The following is a 16,907-nucleotide window of genomic DNA, read 5'->3' on the forward strand; positions in this document are numbered from 1 at the left end:
GGACAGCCCCCTTCATATACGGAATAATTTCTGTTCGTTTTAAGTTTTAATGTCGCTCCTTACTTTCAGTTTAAAAAACTTGTTTTTTTTATTTAATATGTATATTAAACTGACAATTCACATTCATTTGTATGAATGCGATTCATTGACAACTCCTTCGATACGAAGTGCCCTGGTATAAAAAAAAAAAAAAAAAAAAAAAAAAATAATAACACATTGTGCCAACATCGTTCAGCCAGCCCCTGTCCTGGAGCCTATCTGGCTCCAGGACATTTTGATATCTGGTCTTTTCGTTACCCCTTAGGACATCTGATCGACATTTTGAGGTACCTATTTTGTACTTTCTCTGGGGCTGCTCAATGTACTTTCTCGCGTGTGGGGGAATTTTCCATGGGGGAAATTGTCTGGTGGATTTTCAGGGGGGAGGGGGGAGCCCCCGGCCCCACCAAGCCAAAACTATCACATTACTAAGACTTTTTTCTGGAGAAAGATCAAACCTTGCTTAAAACACAGGAAAATTATCTTTTCTTCAACGATTTCCTCCAATTTTCGATGTATAACCCTATAATTAACCTGCCCACCGAATTTCAAACATTTAATTCAGTATATGAGTAGAACTAAATCTCAGTAATGGAGTGATAGCAAAGCTTTCGTCTTTCAATGATATATTTAACAGGGCTGTGGAGACGATTATAAGTTATAACCGACTCCGACTCCAACTCTAAATTCACAAATTTGCAATACACCGACTCCAACTCCGCCTCCTTCAGAGAAAATTTACTCAAACTCCGACTCCACAACTCTGACTCCACGCCCGTGTTTTAAAACTTCATTTAACTAGACTTTTATAAATTAAAACCGATTGTGGCTCAACACATTTTCAATATACCAACTCCAACTCCGACTCAATTCAGCGAAAATTTACTAAAACTCCGACTCCACAACCCTTATATTTTGAGCCTCTAATCTTATTGGGTTGAGTCCTCTATGATCCACACTGAAAAATTTATACAAATTTACCACACGGGTAATTTGTTCTTTCAACTCCAATAGCCACATACAGGTAATCTAAGTCTTTTTTTTTTTAGAAAGATGTTCGTGGAGAGGGGAGGGGCAGCGGTTCCTAGCAACCAACTTAGAATGGGGGGATAATGCCCTCCTCAAAATCCTGTGTGCTTACGTATTTACCTTTTACTTCTCTTCTGTCTTTGCAGCGCAAGATATAGCTATAATGTTAGCTTTCTCACCCGAAGAGGGGTGAGGCCTAGCACGGATACGGTCGATATAGCCTTGGAGGATATGGAGGCTACGGTGGCCATGGAGGCTATGGTGGTTTTTATGGTTAAACTAAAAGGTCGTCAAATATTTTCTGTTATTTCTGCTTTTAGCTGTTACAAACAAAACTTTTGTTAATTGTTTGTTAATATAATTTTATACTATTCATAAATATACAATGCATTTCATATGTACTTTAATCATTCTCTAAGGAGCCATTAGTGGTTTATAGAAATTGAAAAATGCCAAATTTTCACCTGCTAAAACCTGATGCTTTGTAATATTTCTAACTTTTATTTACACATATTCTATAAACAGGCTTTTCCTTGCAAATACATTATTGGCAAAAGATCCTTTGTTGAAATGTAGAATAACACAGCCACAAAATACCACTAATCGTTCAAGAAACCTCCTAAAAACTAAAACTGACTAATAGAACGTAATATATATCTAATCTTTTTCTTAAAATAAACGGAACTTGTGGATTTCTTTCAGTTCACCATCTAAATATCCCAAGCATAAACTCCATGTAGACAAAAGAATATTTTGAACTGGGGTAATTGCCCGAAAGACTGTTGCTTTTACGGGCACCAGACATGCGGAAAATGAACTAGCACGGAATATGTGTTGATATCTAATAAAACATATCCAAGGATCTAGCTTGCTATGAGTATTTTTAGCAATGCCATCAGACCAAAACCGTATTTTTCAGTAGGCTACTACAAAATATGAGTCAGGGGTCCCTAAGCATAAAGGGCTAATACTTAGTTTTTTCTTAAAATACGAGTTCTTTCAGCAAGAGTACAGCTTAAATTTTTCAAACTTTTGCACAACCGAGTAGCTCACTTAGCTTCAAATATTATCTTTACTTTGGAAATGGAAACTTAGGAATGCAAAATTCTACTACAACATGTCCTTGACGTCAACCCATGAGAAGAGAAGATCCCGAATCTAATTTTTAAACTTTAGGTAAGAGACCGTTATTTGAGAGCTCTTCATATACTTCCTTTAATTTTTCAACAAAATATGCTCTGTCTAAGAGGGCTAGGGAAAAAATTTCCTTAACCTAATGGTTCTATTTCCTTAACCTAGTTTAGAATCTATAAGGTTCAAAAATTCGGCAAACTTATCCTGAAAAATGAAATCCAGCGTTTTATTTTGCACTCAGAACCTTACATAAATACCCTATTTTGTTCTCAGCTGGCTCTAGTACCAATAAAAGTGGAAAAAAAAAATCATTTTCTTTACTCGTTTGTGCTGTATTTTGTGAACGTACTAAGGACAATGAAAGTGAAAATTGATTATTAAGTTGATTAAGTGTGAAATAACAAAACTATTTACATCTTAAGAAATTTGCAAAAATCGGGAATTAAATTTGTAAAGAAAACAACTCCAAAATGCAGTTAAAGTTTTTGGTATTAGCAGCTGTAAAAAAAGGAGGGTGAAAAATCCGCAAAAATAAGCTAAAACATGTGACACCAAATAGCTTAAGAAGTTGTAACTTACCTTGAAGGCAAAATTGCTTTGGATATCAGCAGATTTCTAATATTCAATTTTTACGGAGAAAAAACGTTATCGAACTTAACTAATCAGTTTGCGTATTTTTTCCACGATTCAATATGGCAACACTGATGAAAATACGAAACTGCCCTAGAAGCTTCATAATTTTGCAATAACAAAACGAAAAATATTACAAAACCCCGGCTTTCAGGTATTAATAGTTCTAAGACTACAAACCAAGGAGCCTTGGAGGGAATTATTATAGTGTATTGTATATGTATTTGATTATGAGTAAATCTTATCTTAGAAGGTTGAGACGACGAAAAAGGCTTTCATTTCATGTCATTGGTAATTTAACCTGTGTAATAAGTGTAAATAATGTTGATTTTGCAACAGCACCCTAATTACCTTTCATACAGTTTAAAAGTTTGTACTTCATTTGCAGAATAAACAACATGAGTTTACTAACTTAATTTAGTTAGTAACTAAACTTAATCTAACAGAAACTAACAGAAACTAGTTAGTAACTAACTTAATCTTACAGAAAGCACTATCATTCTTCTTCGTAGGCAAATACCATTTAGAAGGTCCATTTTTAGGGTTAAAATAATTTCCCTTTTGCCTAAATTATCTTAATGTGCAGTCTAATCTAACATCTTCTTTTATATCAATAATTACACAGAATTAATCTAAAAGAAAAAGCATTACAAATTCGGTACTTACAATAATTTCAGCAGCAAAGCAACACCAAAATATTTTTGTGTTGCTTTGCCTCCTCCCCTCCCCCTAAAAAATATATCAAAGTCGTAAACAAAGAAGAGGTGATTAATAACCTTTTAGTCCGAAGTTATAACCAAATTATACACAGATTCATTGCCGTACTATGACAACACTCTGCCAAATAAAACTCAATAACCCCATAGACCCCATAGGAGTGTTAAAAAGACAGTTAAACAAATTCTCAATTTGATTTGAAGTGTTTTGAATTGTATCCTGTTTTAGTTTTAATCGGCCGAAATTTAAGGTGCTTGGTCACAAAATTCCATGTTATTGAAAAAAAATTCTTAAAAAAAAAATAAAGCAAATTTCAAAAATATAATGCGGCGAATCCATTAAACTAAATCTCAGCTATTGAATAATAACAAAACTTTCGACTTTGATTGAAAATTAAAGTTGGTACGTGGTGTAAATAAAAACAGCCAAAAACATGCATGGTAAGCATAAACCTTAAAAGAAAAAGCAAGGCAAGTTCTTACTTTGATCTGCAATTTTTTTAATCTCATCATTACAGTGCTTTAATTGCTCAGTAGATTTGCCACTTGTAGCCCTCAGTTTAGCTTCAGCTTTTTTAAGTGATGATTTTAGCCGTTGGAATTGAACAAAGGATCTAGAAACATCTGCAAACATCCTTTGAACGCCCGTATGAGTTACAAAACCTTGATCGTCTAGCCGCGACATCTCTGATGCTCCAGTTTGACATAGTTCTGAAATAAGAGGGTAAAAATGCATTTATCCAGTTTTATTTTTATTTTGATTATTGTTTTTATGGTATCTTTCGAGTTCAATAAAAACTTGGGGCATGATATACCACTTGTAAAGTATTTAAATAATTTCTTAGACCATGCTGTCGTTCTATTTATAATTAAAATAGAATAAAAATATTAAAAAGTCAGTAAAATCTTCAGCAAGACGAACAGGAAATACTGAAAGAAAAAAGCAAAATTGTAATAAATGTTTGAACATTTTGGCTTCACGTCCGGAAGAATAAGTGAAAAGAGAAAAACGGAGAAATAAGAATAAAAAATATCTTAAGTGAATTAACACAAGCATAAAAAAATGATTAGAAAAACAAACACCATAAAAAACAAGAAGAACAAAAAGAAGAAGCGAAGCAAAAAGAAAAAGGAACAAAATATGTTCCTCATTGGATCGGCATAGGTGGTACATAAATAACGTAGTTAAGTTTCTGAAAGTAAAGATTTGAGTACCACTGACAGGAGAGGAGACCGGATGCAACAAGAGTTCAGCCTATTACTCAATTTTTTTTTTCCAGTATTGTGTCTGGTAAACTACTCCTCTGTAGATGCAACGAAAATAAGGCAAGAGACGAAAAACTTCATTTCCTATGGATATGATAGTTAAAATGGAATGAAAATAAGGTGAAACGGGAACTTTAACCGGTAATAATACAATAAGAAAATGAACGATAAAAGAAAAAAAATCTTTATGAAAATAATAATAACTCCAAATATTTTAACTTCACGTCCGAAAGCCTTAATCAAGGAAAAAAAGTATGATAGTAAAAAAAAAAAAAAAAAAAAAAAAAAAAAAAAAAAAAATCAGATTAAGCAAGTTAATAAATACCAACAGAAGAGTACAAAAATGACAATACCACAAAATGCTATTGTACGAGCACTAGCCCAAAGTTTAAAGATAAACATTACAAGAATACCAAAGCTATACAAAAAAAGGAGGAAACAAAAAACTCACATCTGACAAACTATATTTGTTAATTTTAAAGCAAGTTCAATACAATGATTCAAGCACAAAGGCAAGCCACGAATCTCCAATATACTACTGTCTCAATAATCGTTTTTTTTACTACAATCTTCATAGCTCAATGATGCTATTTTGCTAGTCTTGGCTATTTCTTTATTTTATTTTCAGCTTTGATGTATTAGCCGTACCTTCGGTTGAATGCTCCAAGCAAATATTTTAAAGGGTTAAATTTGCTGGAAGGCTATTCGAGGTGGCGACAGAAAGTCGGGCAAAAATAATTTTTAAGTATTCCTGACGAGGTGTACCCTGCGCGAGGTAGTCCTGCCGGGCTGCGTTTTGGCGAGCTTCCCTTAAAGGTTTTACTCTTTCAGGAAGGAGCTTTGATAACTCCTTTGATGGAGGAACTCTTCCTTATATGATATTCAAACAAAATGTAACAAACTCACATTTAAAAATCTCACTTATAGCCTATGTAACAGCAACGAAATCTGGCATAAAATACAAGACAGGGCTGCCTTTATTGGTGATTTCGCAAATTTGGCGTTTCTTAGCCATTTTTACCAAGAGCTACTTTTTGCTCGTTTAAAAATGGGTCGAGAGAAACCTAAGTAGATTAGGATAACTTTCTTTTTCGTTGTGAAGCTCCGTTTTAACCAGAAACTTGCAAATACTTAAATACGATAATGTTTTTCCTGTATCATCAACTTTCATCTTTAATTTATTTGTGTCATTATCTCATGGGTTTGTGCAGGTCTCATCAGTTAATTTGTTGAAACTTCAACAAACATGAACTGAATGATGGTGTGCCCTCAAACAATTAAATTAGAGAAAAATAGCTTAAAACTAAAATAATATTCATGAAACAGACGAGAAAAAGTTGAAACAGACAGGTCATGAACATTCAGTGCAAATATGGAGTAAAATAAAATAATAATAATAATAATATATATATATATATATATATATATATTAATAATATAATAATAATATAATAATAATATAAAATAAATATAATAATAATATAATATTATAAATATATTAATAATAATAATATTATAATAATATTATAAGTAAACCTAATTCTAGCAGTTCTTAGTAAATTCTAGCAATTCTTAATTCTTGCAGTCTTACATATGTCCGTGTATTCTTGGTGACCTCCAGAAAATGAATCCCAAGTTTAAGAGCTAAAATTCCCTAAAGCCCAAAGAAAAAAAAAAAAACCAAGCCCATATAAAATCAGAAGAAAATGTGAGAATTTTATAGCCCTTACTGAACGACCATAGCCCTCAAAACCATTTCCTTCAAAGTAAACTTCCCAATTAAGCCGTTTTTTCTCAATAGAAAAGAGAACGTCTTTCCATGAAGAGAAATGAGGATAATTGTAACTTAAAACGAGCAGATATAACATGTTTTTATATATTATATAATAATATATTCAAATTAATATAGTTATATGTTAATATGGAAAATCCATATTTAAAACGAACATAAATTACCACAAATAAAAATCATTTTACCACACCTCAAATTCCTCAAAAGACTAAAGTGTCATTTGCGCTTTAATGAAAACTAAATAGATTTCTTAAATTGATAGCTTAGTAAGTCAATTGTTTTTCGATACATTTCGAAAGATGGCAACCCTTATTTGCGGTAGTCTATGTTTTTATTAAGTTTTGCTTCTTTGTTCATTGTAATTTTGGCTCCTTTTGGAGTTCCCTTCACCATTCACGCTGATTTCTTCTCATTTTAAATTTCAATTTCACTCTATTATCCACGGAATAACTTTTTTTCTTCATTTTAGTTATTTTTTAGCGTCTAGGTTTCACTTTTTTGTGTCCTGGTCTGATTTGTGATTAACAGACTTAACACTTTTCAATATTATTTTTGGTGCAAAAAATGGAAAATAGTATGAGATGAGGTGATTCGGAGGGGGCTAAGGCAAAAAGCCTTTCACTCATATAGAATGAAACAATCTCAATGACTGGTTTAACAAGAAAAAATATCTTCCTTTCTTTTAAATATATCTATAAAGTCTTTGATTTAAAACGGCTATTTGCATTAGGGAGCCATGTTCCTATGGCTGCAATTACCATGTCATCCCCAGTGGTTATTTTTTTTGCATCTTTTTACCATTTTGATTAATTAATTATTTTGAAACTTTGTTGTTCTGACGCACCGGAAATCAGAGATTGCGATCGAGTGAATACCTTCCTACTTTCTACGACCATCCGTTCTATATGAAAGCCCCCACAGAAAAAAGAACTACATGGGCGACATGTAGCTCTTTACTTAGTCAGCGCTATAACGTTGACTATGATTGGTAAGATAAGATATATTCAATTTTGACCGGATGAGATTTATTCCTAATCTTCGGGTATTATTCGGGTAAATACGCCTTTCACCGCAAAAGAGATTGCACATGATAGATAAGATTTGTTTATAATGTTCGGGTTTGACTGAGCTCAGAAAGTACCAAAAGGACGCACCATCGGTGATAAACACATTTCACACATGTTACATTAGCGCCAAGAGTGTTTCATATTCATAATTTCGTAACACTGGATTTTACGTGCTTCACACAGAATTTAAATCACTTCTAGGTGAAATAGATTTTTTGTTACGAGGGAATAAAGTAAATCATTCCCTTGAAATTTCTAATGGAGAAAGAATTTCATATACATCCAGTTACACACGCTTGGGGTTAGGGCCTGGCTCCCCTACAGACCTGACCCTTCCTCAAAATTTGAAATTCTCATATTTTTTCTGCATTTCCTAGTGTTCAAAGAATTTGCATGTTTACACTGTTTAGACAAAGCTACTCTTCCCCCAAAAGACAAATGCCTGCGCAAGAGAACGGACAGGAATTTAAAAAATTTAGTATCTCAACAACCATCGAGGCAGCGTAGAAGGCTTACGTCTAAGTTCCTTCTGAAATTTACGAACACGTCCAGATGAGACTTTCTTCCAAGCATATTCTGTGTTGACGCGACTAGTACATTCTCCTCCTGTATTCTCTTCAATATGAGTTTTGTTTCCTGTAAAAAAGAAAGAAAAAAAGATTGTATTTATATTTTTCATTGGTACCTTCACTGCTTATAGTAACTAAATTTACTTTTAATTACTCATCCAAATTCTACAATATTTTGCAATGGTAGGTTGGCAACAGCAATCATGTCAATACAGCGGTGAAGAAGTGCTGAGGATCAAAGGGCGGGAGAAGAAGAAGAAGAGCGAGAGAGAGAGAGAGAGAGAGAGAGAGAGAGAGAGAGAGAGGAGGGGGGGATTTAGCATGAAATAGTGCACTGAGAAAGCTTGGAAAACCAATCTTCTGCAAGCGTCGGGCTTGTAACCAGGATAAACAAAACATGGGGTATATAGTCATTTTACGAACACCACTAATCCATATAACCGGATCAATAACTGTCAAATACTGCTTCCAACCCATAAACTATTTTTCTAAGAGAATGGGTTTTGGTTATGGAAAGTCGAGCTTCCATAAGCACCTAAAATATTATTCTTAGAAAGTTCATCAGAAATTCTTTCATTAGAAAGAAAAATCAGAAATTATTGCAAGGAGTTCAAAGCATAAATTTCAACACTTGAAACACTGAAGGAAAAAACGCTGACAAAAACCACACTGGCAACTATAATTTTTGCTATAATTGAACTTAGTACCTTTTGAGCCCTTTAATTTTTTCATAATTATGATCAATATACACTGGATAAGAACTTAACAAATATGACTAATAAAGAAAACAAAGATAAACCACCTAATAATGCTGAGGATCCAGGTCATTGGCGTAGCCTTAGTTTGTGCAAAGCCTTTTTGAACTACTCCTAGTTTCCCTGAGGTTTCGGTAGATTTATATAACGAACTGAATCTACTCATAGACCAATATAAAGCCATTTCACGGGATTTTTATCACCTTCCTCCGCTTGCTCAGGCCTTATGCCGTAGAGAATGAGCTCGGGTTTTTGTCCATCACAAAAATAGTCTAAAATACCCTGTCTTGGCTCGCTAAAGTCGGTAGCTCAGGTCTTCGACACAATTCCTTTTTTTGTACTATATATTTTCAGGTCTGCATCCTCACTTTCCCCAATCTTGTTCTGATCTTATTTATAATATTGATTTCTTCGAGTACGTCCAGCTGTTGCTGAGACATAACCTTTTTGAATTTAAGTTGTTTACATCATGGATGATCGGAGTAAACAATGCAACCATCCGACATACATATTTCCCAATAGTCGCCCATTTCAAGAATCAATTTAGCATTTTTAGGTAAATTTACATTTTTTTTTTTAACAGGGCTACTATAGCTCACTTCAAAAGCAAATTCCTGGATAAGGTCCTGAAAAATGCAAATTTATCCAATATCAGCAAAGAAAAAATTCTTAGGAGAACCTAATCAATACAACACATCTAAACAACTTTCAAACTGGTTTTTAAAGGGAAATAGGGCATTAACTCCATTGCTCTTGTGTCGCAACCTTTATCCACTTCAGTTTAGGACATATAATTTTATTAAGACACACAAAAGAAAAGGATTTTCTCTTAACAAAGGTCGGCTCGCATCTAACTTCACACATTCAAAAATTAATAAATTCCACTCGTATTCAGCAGCCAGATATACGAATTAATCACTGCGGAAAGAAATAGGCACTGAGGGGTCTGCAACTAAAATAATCATGACTCTTCTCATTCATAATAAACAACACAAAAAGGTCACGGGTGACGTGACATTCCTCCCCCTCAAAGCTGCCCCTAGGGGCAGTCACATAATAAACATCCAAAATTCATTCCCGAAACCGAATGGCATAACCCTGAAACGCCTGGTTCCCACTACAAACTCTACAGGAACAATAATCTAATCCACTTTTTAAGTCAATGTAAGCCGTTGGCCAACATATGTGGGTAAGAAACATTTTCGACGTGGCACCGCACCCTCGGTGGACTGGTGGTCCCTGCTCATTTCGGGCAGAACGATGAGCCTGTAGTATCAGCTTCGTACGAAACTGTGTTGGTACCATCAGGCGGACATGCCAACTGCCATCTTTTCTTTTATTTTTACGGCACTAGAGTCCTTGATGGAGCTCGTAGTAGGCACCTTCCTCGTCGGCGGTACCAGAGATTTGTAGATTGTAAAACCTGGCAAACTCTGGTTCCTTCCTCTGGGCTCGTTTAAGAATCCAGTAGCGATCACCAGACCCTGTCGTCTCCAAAATTCTTCTGAAGCAGGCTGGCCAGTTTTGGGGTTTCATCTAAACAAAAAAAAAAAAAAAACCAAATAAACAAAAAGAACCAAACTACATACAAACTATCTACACCGAACGGGATAGTGCGTCAGCATTTCTGTTCTGAGTTCCAGGTCGGCTACGGATGTCGAACTGGAATTCCTGGAGTGCTAAAGAAAAACGGTTGAGCCGTGCGTTGTTACTCCTAGAAACGTTAAGCCATTTCAAAGGATTATGGTCATTTTCGACCAAAAACTTTCGACCACGAATATAAAAGGAAAAGCTCTCTATTCCCCATTTCAACACCAACACTTCTTTCTCCACTTTCGAGTAGTTCTGCTCTGATGCAATGAATTTCCTGCTTTTGTAAGCTATTGGATGCTCGCCATCATCGTCAAGCTGGGTCTGACCTACTACAAGCCCAATATTTGAAGCGGCCGTCTGCAACACAAAATTCTTGATGAAATCGGCAGTGTGTGAGAGACAGGGGCTCTCATAAGTGGTTCTTTCAGCTGTTTGAAAGCTTCCTCTTGACGGTCGTCCAGAGTAAATGAATTTCGGCAGCTCTTCTGTAGCATCCCTTTGAGTGGCGCTGCTAGACCAGACAAATCGCAGATGAATCTCTGATAGTAAGCAGCCATGCCTAAAAGGGAACGCAGATCATTCTACGAAGTGGGTGACGGGTACTTTTGGACGGCATCAATCTTGCTCTCGATGGGTGTTATCTTGCCACTACCAGCAATGTGTCCCAAATACTGGACTTCTGATCTTGCAAAGCTACACCTCTTTGGGTGGATCTTTATACCTGCTTCCGTGATTCGTCTCATGACTTCTTGTACATGAACCAGATGTGCCTGCCAATCATCACTGAATATGATCATATCGTCCAGATATGCTCTCGCGAAATGACGGCAGTCCTGTAGTATAAGGTCCATCAGACGCTGAAATGTTGCGGGCGCTCCATGTAGGCCAAATGGGAGAACGCAGAACTCATACAGACCTGACTGGTTTTGAAAAGCTGTTTTCTCCATGATTTCTTTGGTGAGTTCGATCTGCCAGTATCCTTTTGTGAGGTCGAGAATACTGAAGACTTTCTTGTTTCCCATAGTTTCCAAATGTTCATCTATCATCGGAAATGGATATGAGTAAAATTTGGAATTCCGGTTGAGAGCTCTAAAGTCCAGACAGAAGCAGATGGTTTGGTCTGGTTTTGCTACTACCACCACCGGAGAACACCAAGGACTGGTTGACAGTTGGATGATCCCAAGCTCAAGCATTCGTTGAACCTCTTCCTTGATGGCTTATTTTCTGCTCGGAGGGATTCGATAAGGTCTCTGGCGAATGGGTTGTGATCCTTCTGTGTCAATGTGATGAAGGCCCCACGAAGTTCTCCAAGAATGTTTAACAGTTCTTTCTTCTTTGTTTCACTCAAATGGTCGAGCAAAGCCTTGAGCACCTCGAAGTCATCTTGCTTAGTGAAGAAGAAACTTCAGTGTCCAGAACTGGGATGGTAGCTGCTTCAAAGATACTCAGAGAAAAGCTTGTCGACCGCCTTTCGATTTCGGATTTGCGAAGCAAATTTATGTGGAGAATTTTGGTTTTCTTCCTGGCGTCTGGTAGTAAAATTTCATAGTTGACGCGTCCGATTTTCCGTGGGACACGAAACGGGCCTTGCCACTTAGTGTCTAGTTTGTTAACACCGACAGGTAGTAAGACCAGGTCTTCGTCGCTAATATGAACTTCCCTATGTTTTGTCTTCTTGTCGTACTGTTTCTTCTGTTTTTCCAACGCAGCTTCGAGATTCTTTCTTGCTTCTGTAAGTATAGACCGGAGTATTTCTCTTGTCGAGAGGAGATCGCGGGCGGGCCGACTCGATCTCAAAGTCTGGTGTTGACCTTCCCATTGCTCCTTTACAATTTCAAGGGGTCCCCTAGGTCTTTGTCCATGTAGCAGCTCGAAAGGGCTGAACGTCGTTGAAGCCAGTGGCGGCTCTCTGTGTGCGAAGAGTACGTATGGGAAATAGCGGTCCCAATCTTTCGGGTTTTCAGACACGTACTTCTTTAGCATGTGGACAAGAGTCCCGTTGAGGTGTTCACACAGACCATCTGTCTGTGGATGAAATGGTAATGTCTGGATCGACTTCATGCCGTGCAGCTTATATACTTCCTGTAAGCTCTGTGACACAAAGTTGGATCCTTGGCCTGTCAGAATTTCTTCCAGTACCCAATTCTTACACAAGTACTGCTCAAGAACTTCTGCGATTTCCTTGGCATTGGTTATTCTCAACGGGATGGCATCAGGGTAGCAAGTGCAGTAGTCTGGGATGATTAACAGGAATCTATGTCCATTCTTGGAAGGTATCAAGGGACCAAGTATGTCCGTCGTAATCCTCTTAAACTGTTTGTCAATCGTCGGTAGACGGAGCATTGGAACCATCTCTTTCACCTTGTTTTTAGCCAGGAGTTGGCAAGGCTCAGAGGTTCTCACATACTGCCAGATGTCTCGACGTACCCCAGGCGAGAAGAATTGATGAAGGATCCGGTCTGCAGTACAGAGAGTTCTTGTGTTCTCACAGTTCACTAGGCGGTGAACCGTGAGAAATTTTGAATACAGAAGGTCTGCACTGACTTGTGACAACAAGCAGGTAGACTTCCTCGTTCCCAATCCGCGAATGTGTTTTTTCCGATATAGAAGTCCTTGGTTCAGAACGTAATTTTGACTATCACCTACTTTCTTGAACGAACAAGTGAGTTTGAGATCTTTCTTCTACAGTTCTGCCAGTTGTTGTGAAGTCAGCTCAGCCGGATGCACGTTGTCGACTGAGCAATCCTGATTGGCTCTTTAGGCCTTCTTTGCATTTCACCACTCTCTACGACTTTTAGCCAGCTTCTTCGTATGATCTTCCACAGGTAGATCAATAGCTGCGAAATACTTTTCTGGTATACCCATCTCAGCTTCTTCGTCTGCGACATCCTGGTAATCCTTGTTATGAAAATAGCTTCTTCCTCTTGTACATAGGAAGATGCTGATGGAAGGTTTTTCCGATATTGGCTTCCGAGTGCAAAGCTCCATGAACTTCGGAAAAGATCTTCCTATAATTACACCTACCGGAAGGTTTTCAGACACAGCCACATCCAGTTCCCCATTAAAGAAGTTGTCTCCTTCTCCAACCTGCATGCGAACACGATGCATGGGATACGATTTGCTGTCCCCGTGAACACAGCAAATCTCTGTTGTGGTAGGTGCCATCCTCTCGTCTCTTTTCAAGTACTTCTTGTGGATTATTGTGAGAGTTGCACCGCTATCTACCAGGAATGTCACTGGTATGCTCACAACTTCTCCTTCATAGTAGAAGCGCTCCGAACCGTTATCTGGACTTGGACGTCTTGCTAGCAGGGTTTCCTTCTTTGTCTTCAGCGGTTGCCTGCAGTCTCTAGCACAGTGTCCTGGTTTCCCACAACTAAAGCCCCCCGAAGATGTCTTTCTCATCTGAACTTCCGCGGTCCTCTTTTCCCAGCTATCTGCTTCCTTCTCTTGTTTCTTGAAAGGCTGTTTAGGCTTGGTTGGTTTCTGAGAAGTGTTTCTTGAAGATCCCTTTGAATTTTCGCCGACCTCGTCTTGTCTTGCTAATAAGAAACTATCTGCAAAAACAGTTTCAAGGGATGGGATGGTCTAACTCCCTCAGTCTCAAACAAAGCTGGGCATTCTTGATCACCTTAATGAATTGTTCAACGGCCAGTCGGCGAAAAATTCTGCTGATGTACCCTTGGAGAATGGCCGGGTCGTTGACGGAACTGTAGTCAGCCACTTCTAACTATTTGACCTCAAGCTGTTCTAATATTTTCTCGTATTCCATGAAGGACTGATTTGCTTCTTTTTGCGTGGTCCTTGAACGATTTCGATAACTTTCTGGGGTTATCAGAAACCTACGAAATAATGTAGACTTTACCACATCACAATCAGAGGATTCTGATGGTACTATCACAGAAACTGCCTCAGCTGCTTTCCCAGTAAGTTGACCTTGCAGTCTGACGGCCCAGGTACTTCTGTTCCAGTTATTTTGTGTGGCTATCCTTTCAAACGTAGTAATATAACTGTCGATGTCCATGTCGTCTGCGAACTTAGTCATCTGGATTGTTGTACTGACTGCTGTTCCTAGGGAATTTTGTATGGCTGCTTGATTTGTGGCAATTGCATCGATTAAAGGAGCTAGATGATTATGCAATTGGATCACGAGATCTAGCTGGCTCTGCCGTGTTTGCTTCATGCCATCCAATGAGAGCTATAAGGTCTGCTTAAGTAGCTCTATGACATCCACTTATGACAAATTCATAACTGGCGCAGTTGATACAACCTGGGGTATAGTTGGCTTATTCTTCTTTCTTGGGAGGATCAGTTTTGTTCCGTTCTAGTCTGACTTCTAGTACGCCTACTGATTGTCTCAGAATCTTCGGGCAGGTGATTTGTCCCTTGACTGCTCATCAATTATCCAGCTGCTACTGGCGTTGCTGTTGCGGACATCAAAGTTGGGATACGGAACCAGAGATGTGAATACCTAACAAGTGCGACATGAATTGCCACGGTGAGATATGAATCCCTTTCAGATGCGATATGAATTGCTGCGGTGGGATGTGAATCCCGTGCCCACGATATAAATCGCTGTGATAGGATATCAGTCCCGTGCGAGCACGATATGAATATTAACGCAAGGATATGAATCCTTGGACAAAGCGATATGCATAGCTCCGATGGTATATGAATCTCGGACAAATCCGATATGAATCGCAAAAAATTGCTATGTGAATCGCCTAGCCTTTCCAGCAGCAACGTCGCTCGGGTCTCGATACGTTGGCGCACCGAGTGAATAGACCGAAAATTTTGACGAAAATCCGATTGACGTAACCGATAGCATACGATTATTAGGAAATTGTTACCGAAAACCCAACTAATCACGATCGGACAGGTGACCTAGATGCGAGGCAGCGAACGCTATACCGGAATGCTCAGAAAAACAGTCCAATATCACGGCCTGTGCAAAAATTGAACTCAATCCCGTTGCTCCGCAACAAAACTTTCAATTAAAATCACAATTTGTTATATTAATCACCAATTTCAAAATTTTTAACAATTTCAATCCAAAATTTAAGTAAAAAAAAACTCTTTTCTTAATTTACAGCCATAAACTTTCAGATGAAAAATGTTATCTTTTAACTCCAGAAATGTCCGTGTTCCACAATCCCACTCCTGACACCACTTTCTATTTCGCATCCTTTATCCACTTCGGTTTAAGACATATAATTTTATTAAAGCACACAAAAGAAAACCATCTATTAACACACACAAAAGAAAAGGATCTTCTCTAAACAAAGGCCGGCTCGCATCTAACTTCACCTATTCAAAAATGAGTAAATTTCACTCACATCCAGCAGCCAGATATACTAATTAATTATTGCGGAAATAAGTAGGCACTGAGGGGTCCGCAACTAAAATAATCCTAACTCTTCTCACTCATAATAAACAACACAAAAAATAGGACACGGATGCGGTGACATCTTGGATTTAAAAAATATTGAAATTTGACAAAAATTGCAGTTTTTTATAGATATTTTATTACGACCTAATCAGTCGTAAAATTTACCTTGATTTTACATCTCAGTAATCATGAAGTTTATCTCCTTGAATTTGATTCCAGAAACTAATTTCCTAAAAATAAAGATAAAAAACATATGTACTTAAAAAAAAAAACAGAAAAACCTGGTAGTCCTGCCTTCTTTGTAATATTTGTAGCGATTGAAAATGTCACTGGGGTTGTTTCTGAATGTGGCTTTGAACTGGGCTGTGGTGGCTCTACACCTGACTCTGAAAACACGTGTATCTCCGATGAGGGATTTTATCCGAATCTTGATTAGAAGCTGTTTCATTTTGATTACTTATTTTTTCTCCCATTAATTCTTGGTGTTGCTGAAAGAGACGAGTCATTTATGTCATTAACCTCTGAAATAAAAATAGTTAATATAGCAGCTTAAAAACGTATTTATCTCTAAATGCCCTAAAAATAAAACCTAAGCTTTTTCCACTACCCAGAAAAATTGAGATATTTAAAGAAGAATGCCTGAGACACGCCATAGTCACACCTAAAAAAAACGAGATAAATTTTACTTAATTTTAATGCCAAATCTGTGTTACAGAAACACAAAATCAAAATGGCAAGAAATTGGTTTGAAAAACTTGTTCCAACACTATTTTGTTCCCGGCTATTCTCTACTAATACTATGTATCTTTTGCCAGATTCCTGTTACAGATATAAAAACTATCATAGCAAGCTCCCTTCTTTTTTATCTTCAAAGGCTCATACCTTAAATAATGGCTCTGATTGGTCAATCTTAAATTTTATAATTTAA

The 16,907-nt window shown here is 37.3% G+C and overlaps 1 protein-coding gene across 1 annotated transcript in view; it reads right to left on the bottom strand.

Annotated features, from left to right (window-relative positions):
* Nucleotides 1-16,432, bottom strand: part of LOC148947262 (uncharacterized) — a 32,766-nt gene extending 16,334 nt beyond the window's left edge. Inside the window, exons 1-3 of the mRNA XM_089097357.1 lie at nucleotides 16,261-16,432; nucleotides 8,190-8,309; nucleotides 4,032-4,259 (exon numbers count right to left, since the gene is read on the bottom strand). Of these exons, the coding sequence (XP_088953483.1) occupies nucleotides 4,032-4,233 (202 nt within the window). The 5' untranslated portion in view covers nucleotides 4,234-4,259; nucleotides 8,190-8,309; nucleotides 16,261-16,432. The remainder of the gene's footprint in view (nucleotides 1-4,031; nucleotides 4,260-8,189; nucleotides 8,310-16,260) is intronic.
* Nucleotides 16,433-16,907: the final 475 nt, after the last annotated feature.

This window comes from Artemia sp. Qi Xiang Cuo, chromosome 11 (genome assembly GCF_049724085.1).
Source record: "Artemia sp. Qi Xiang Cuo chromosome 11, ASM4972408v1, whole genome shotgun sequence".
Classification (NCBI taxonomy): domain Eukaryota; kingdom Metazoa; phylum Arthropoda; class Branchiopoda; order Anostraca; family Artemiidae; genus Artemia; species Artemia sp. Qi Xiang Cuo.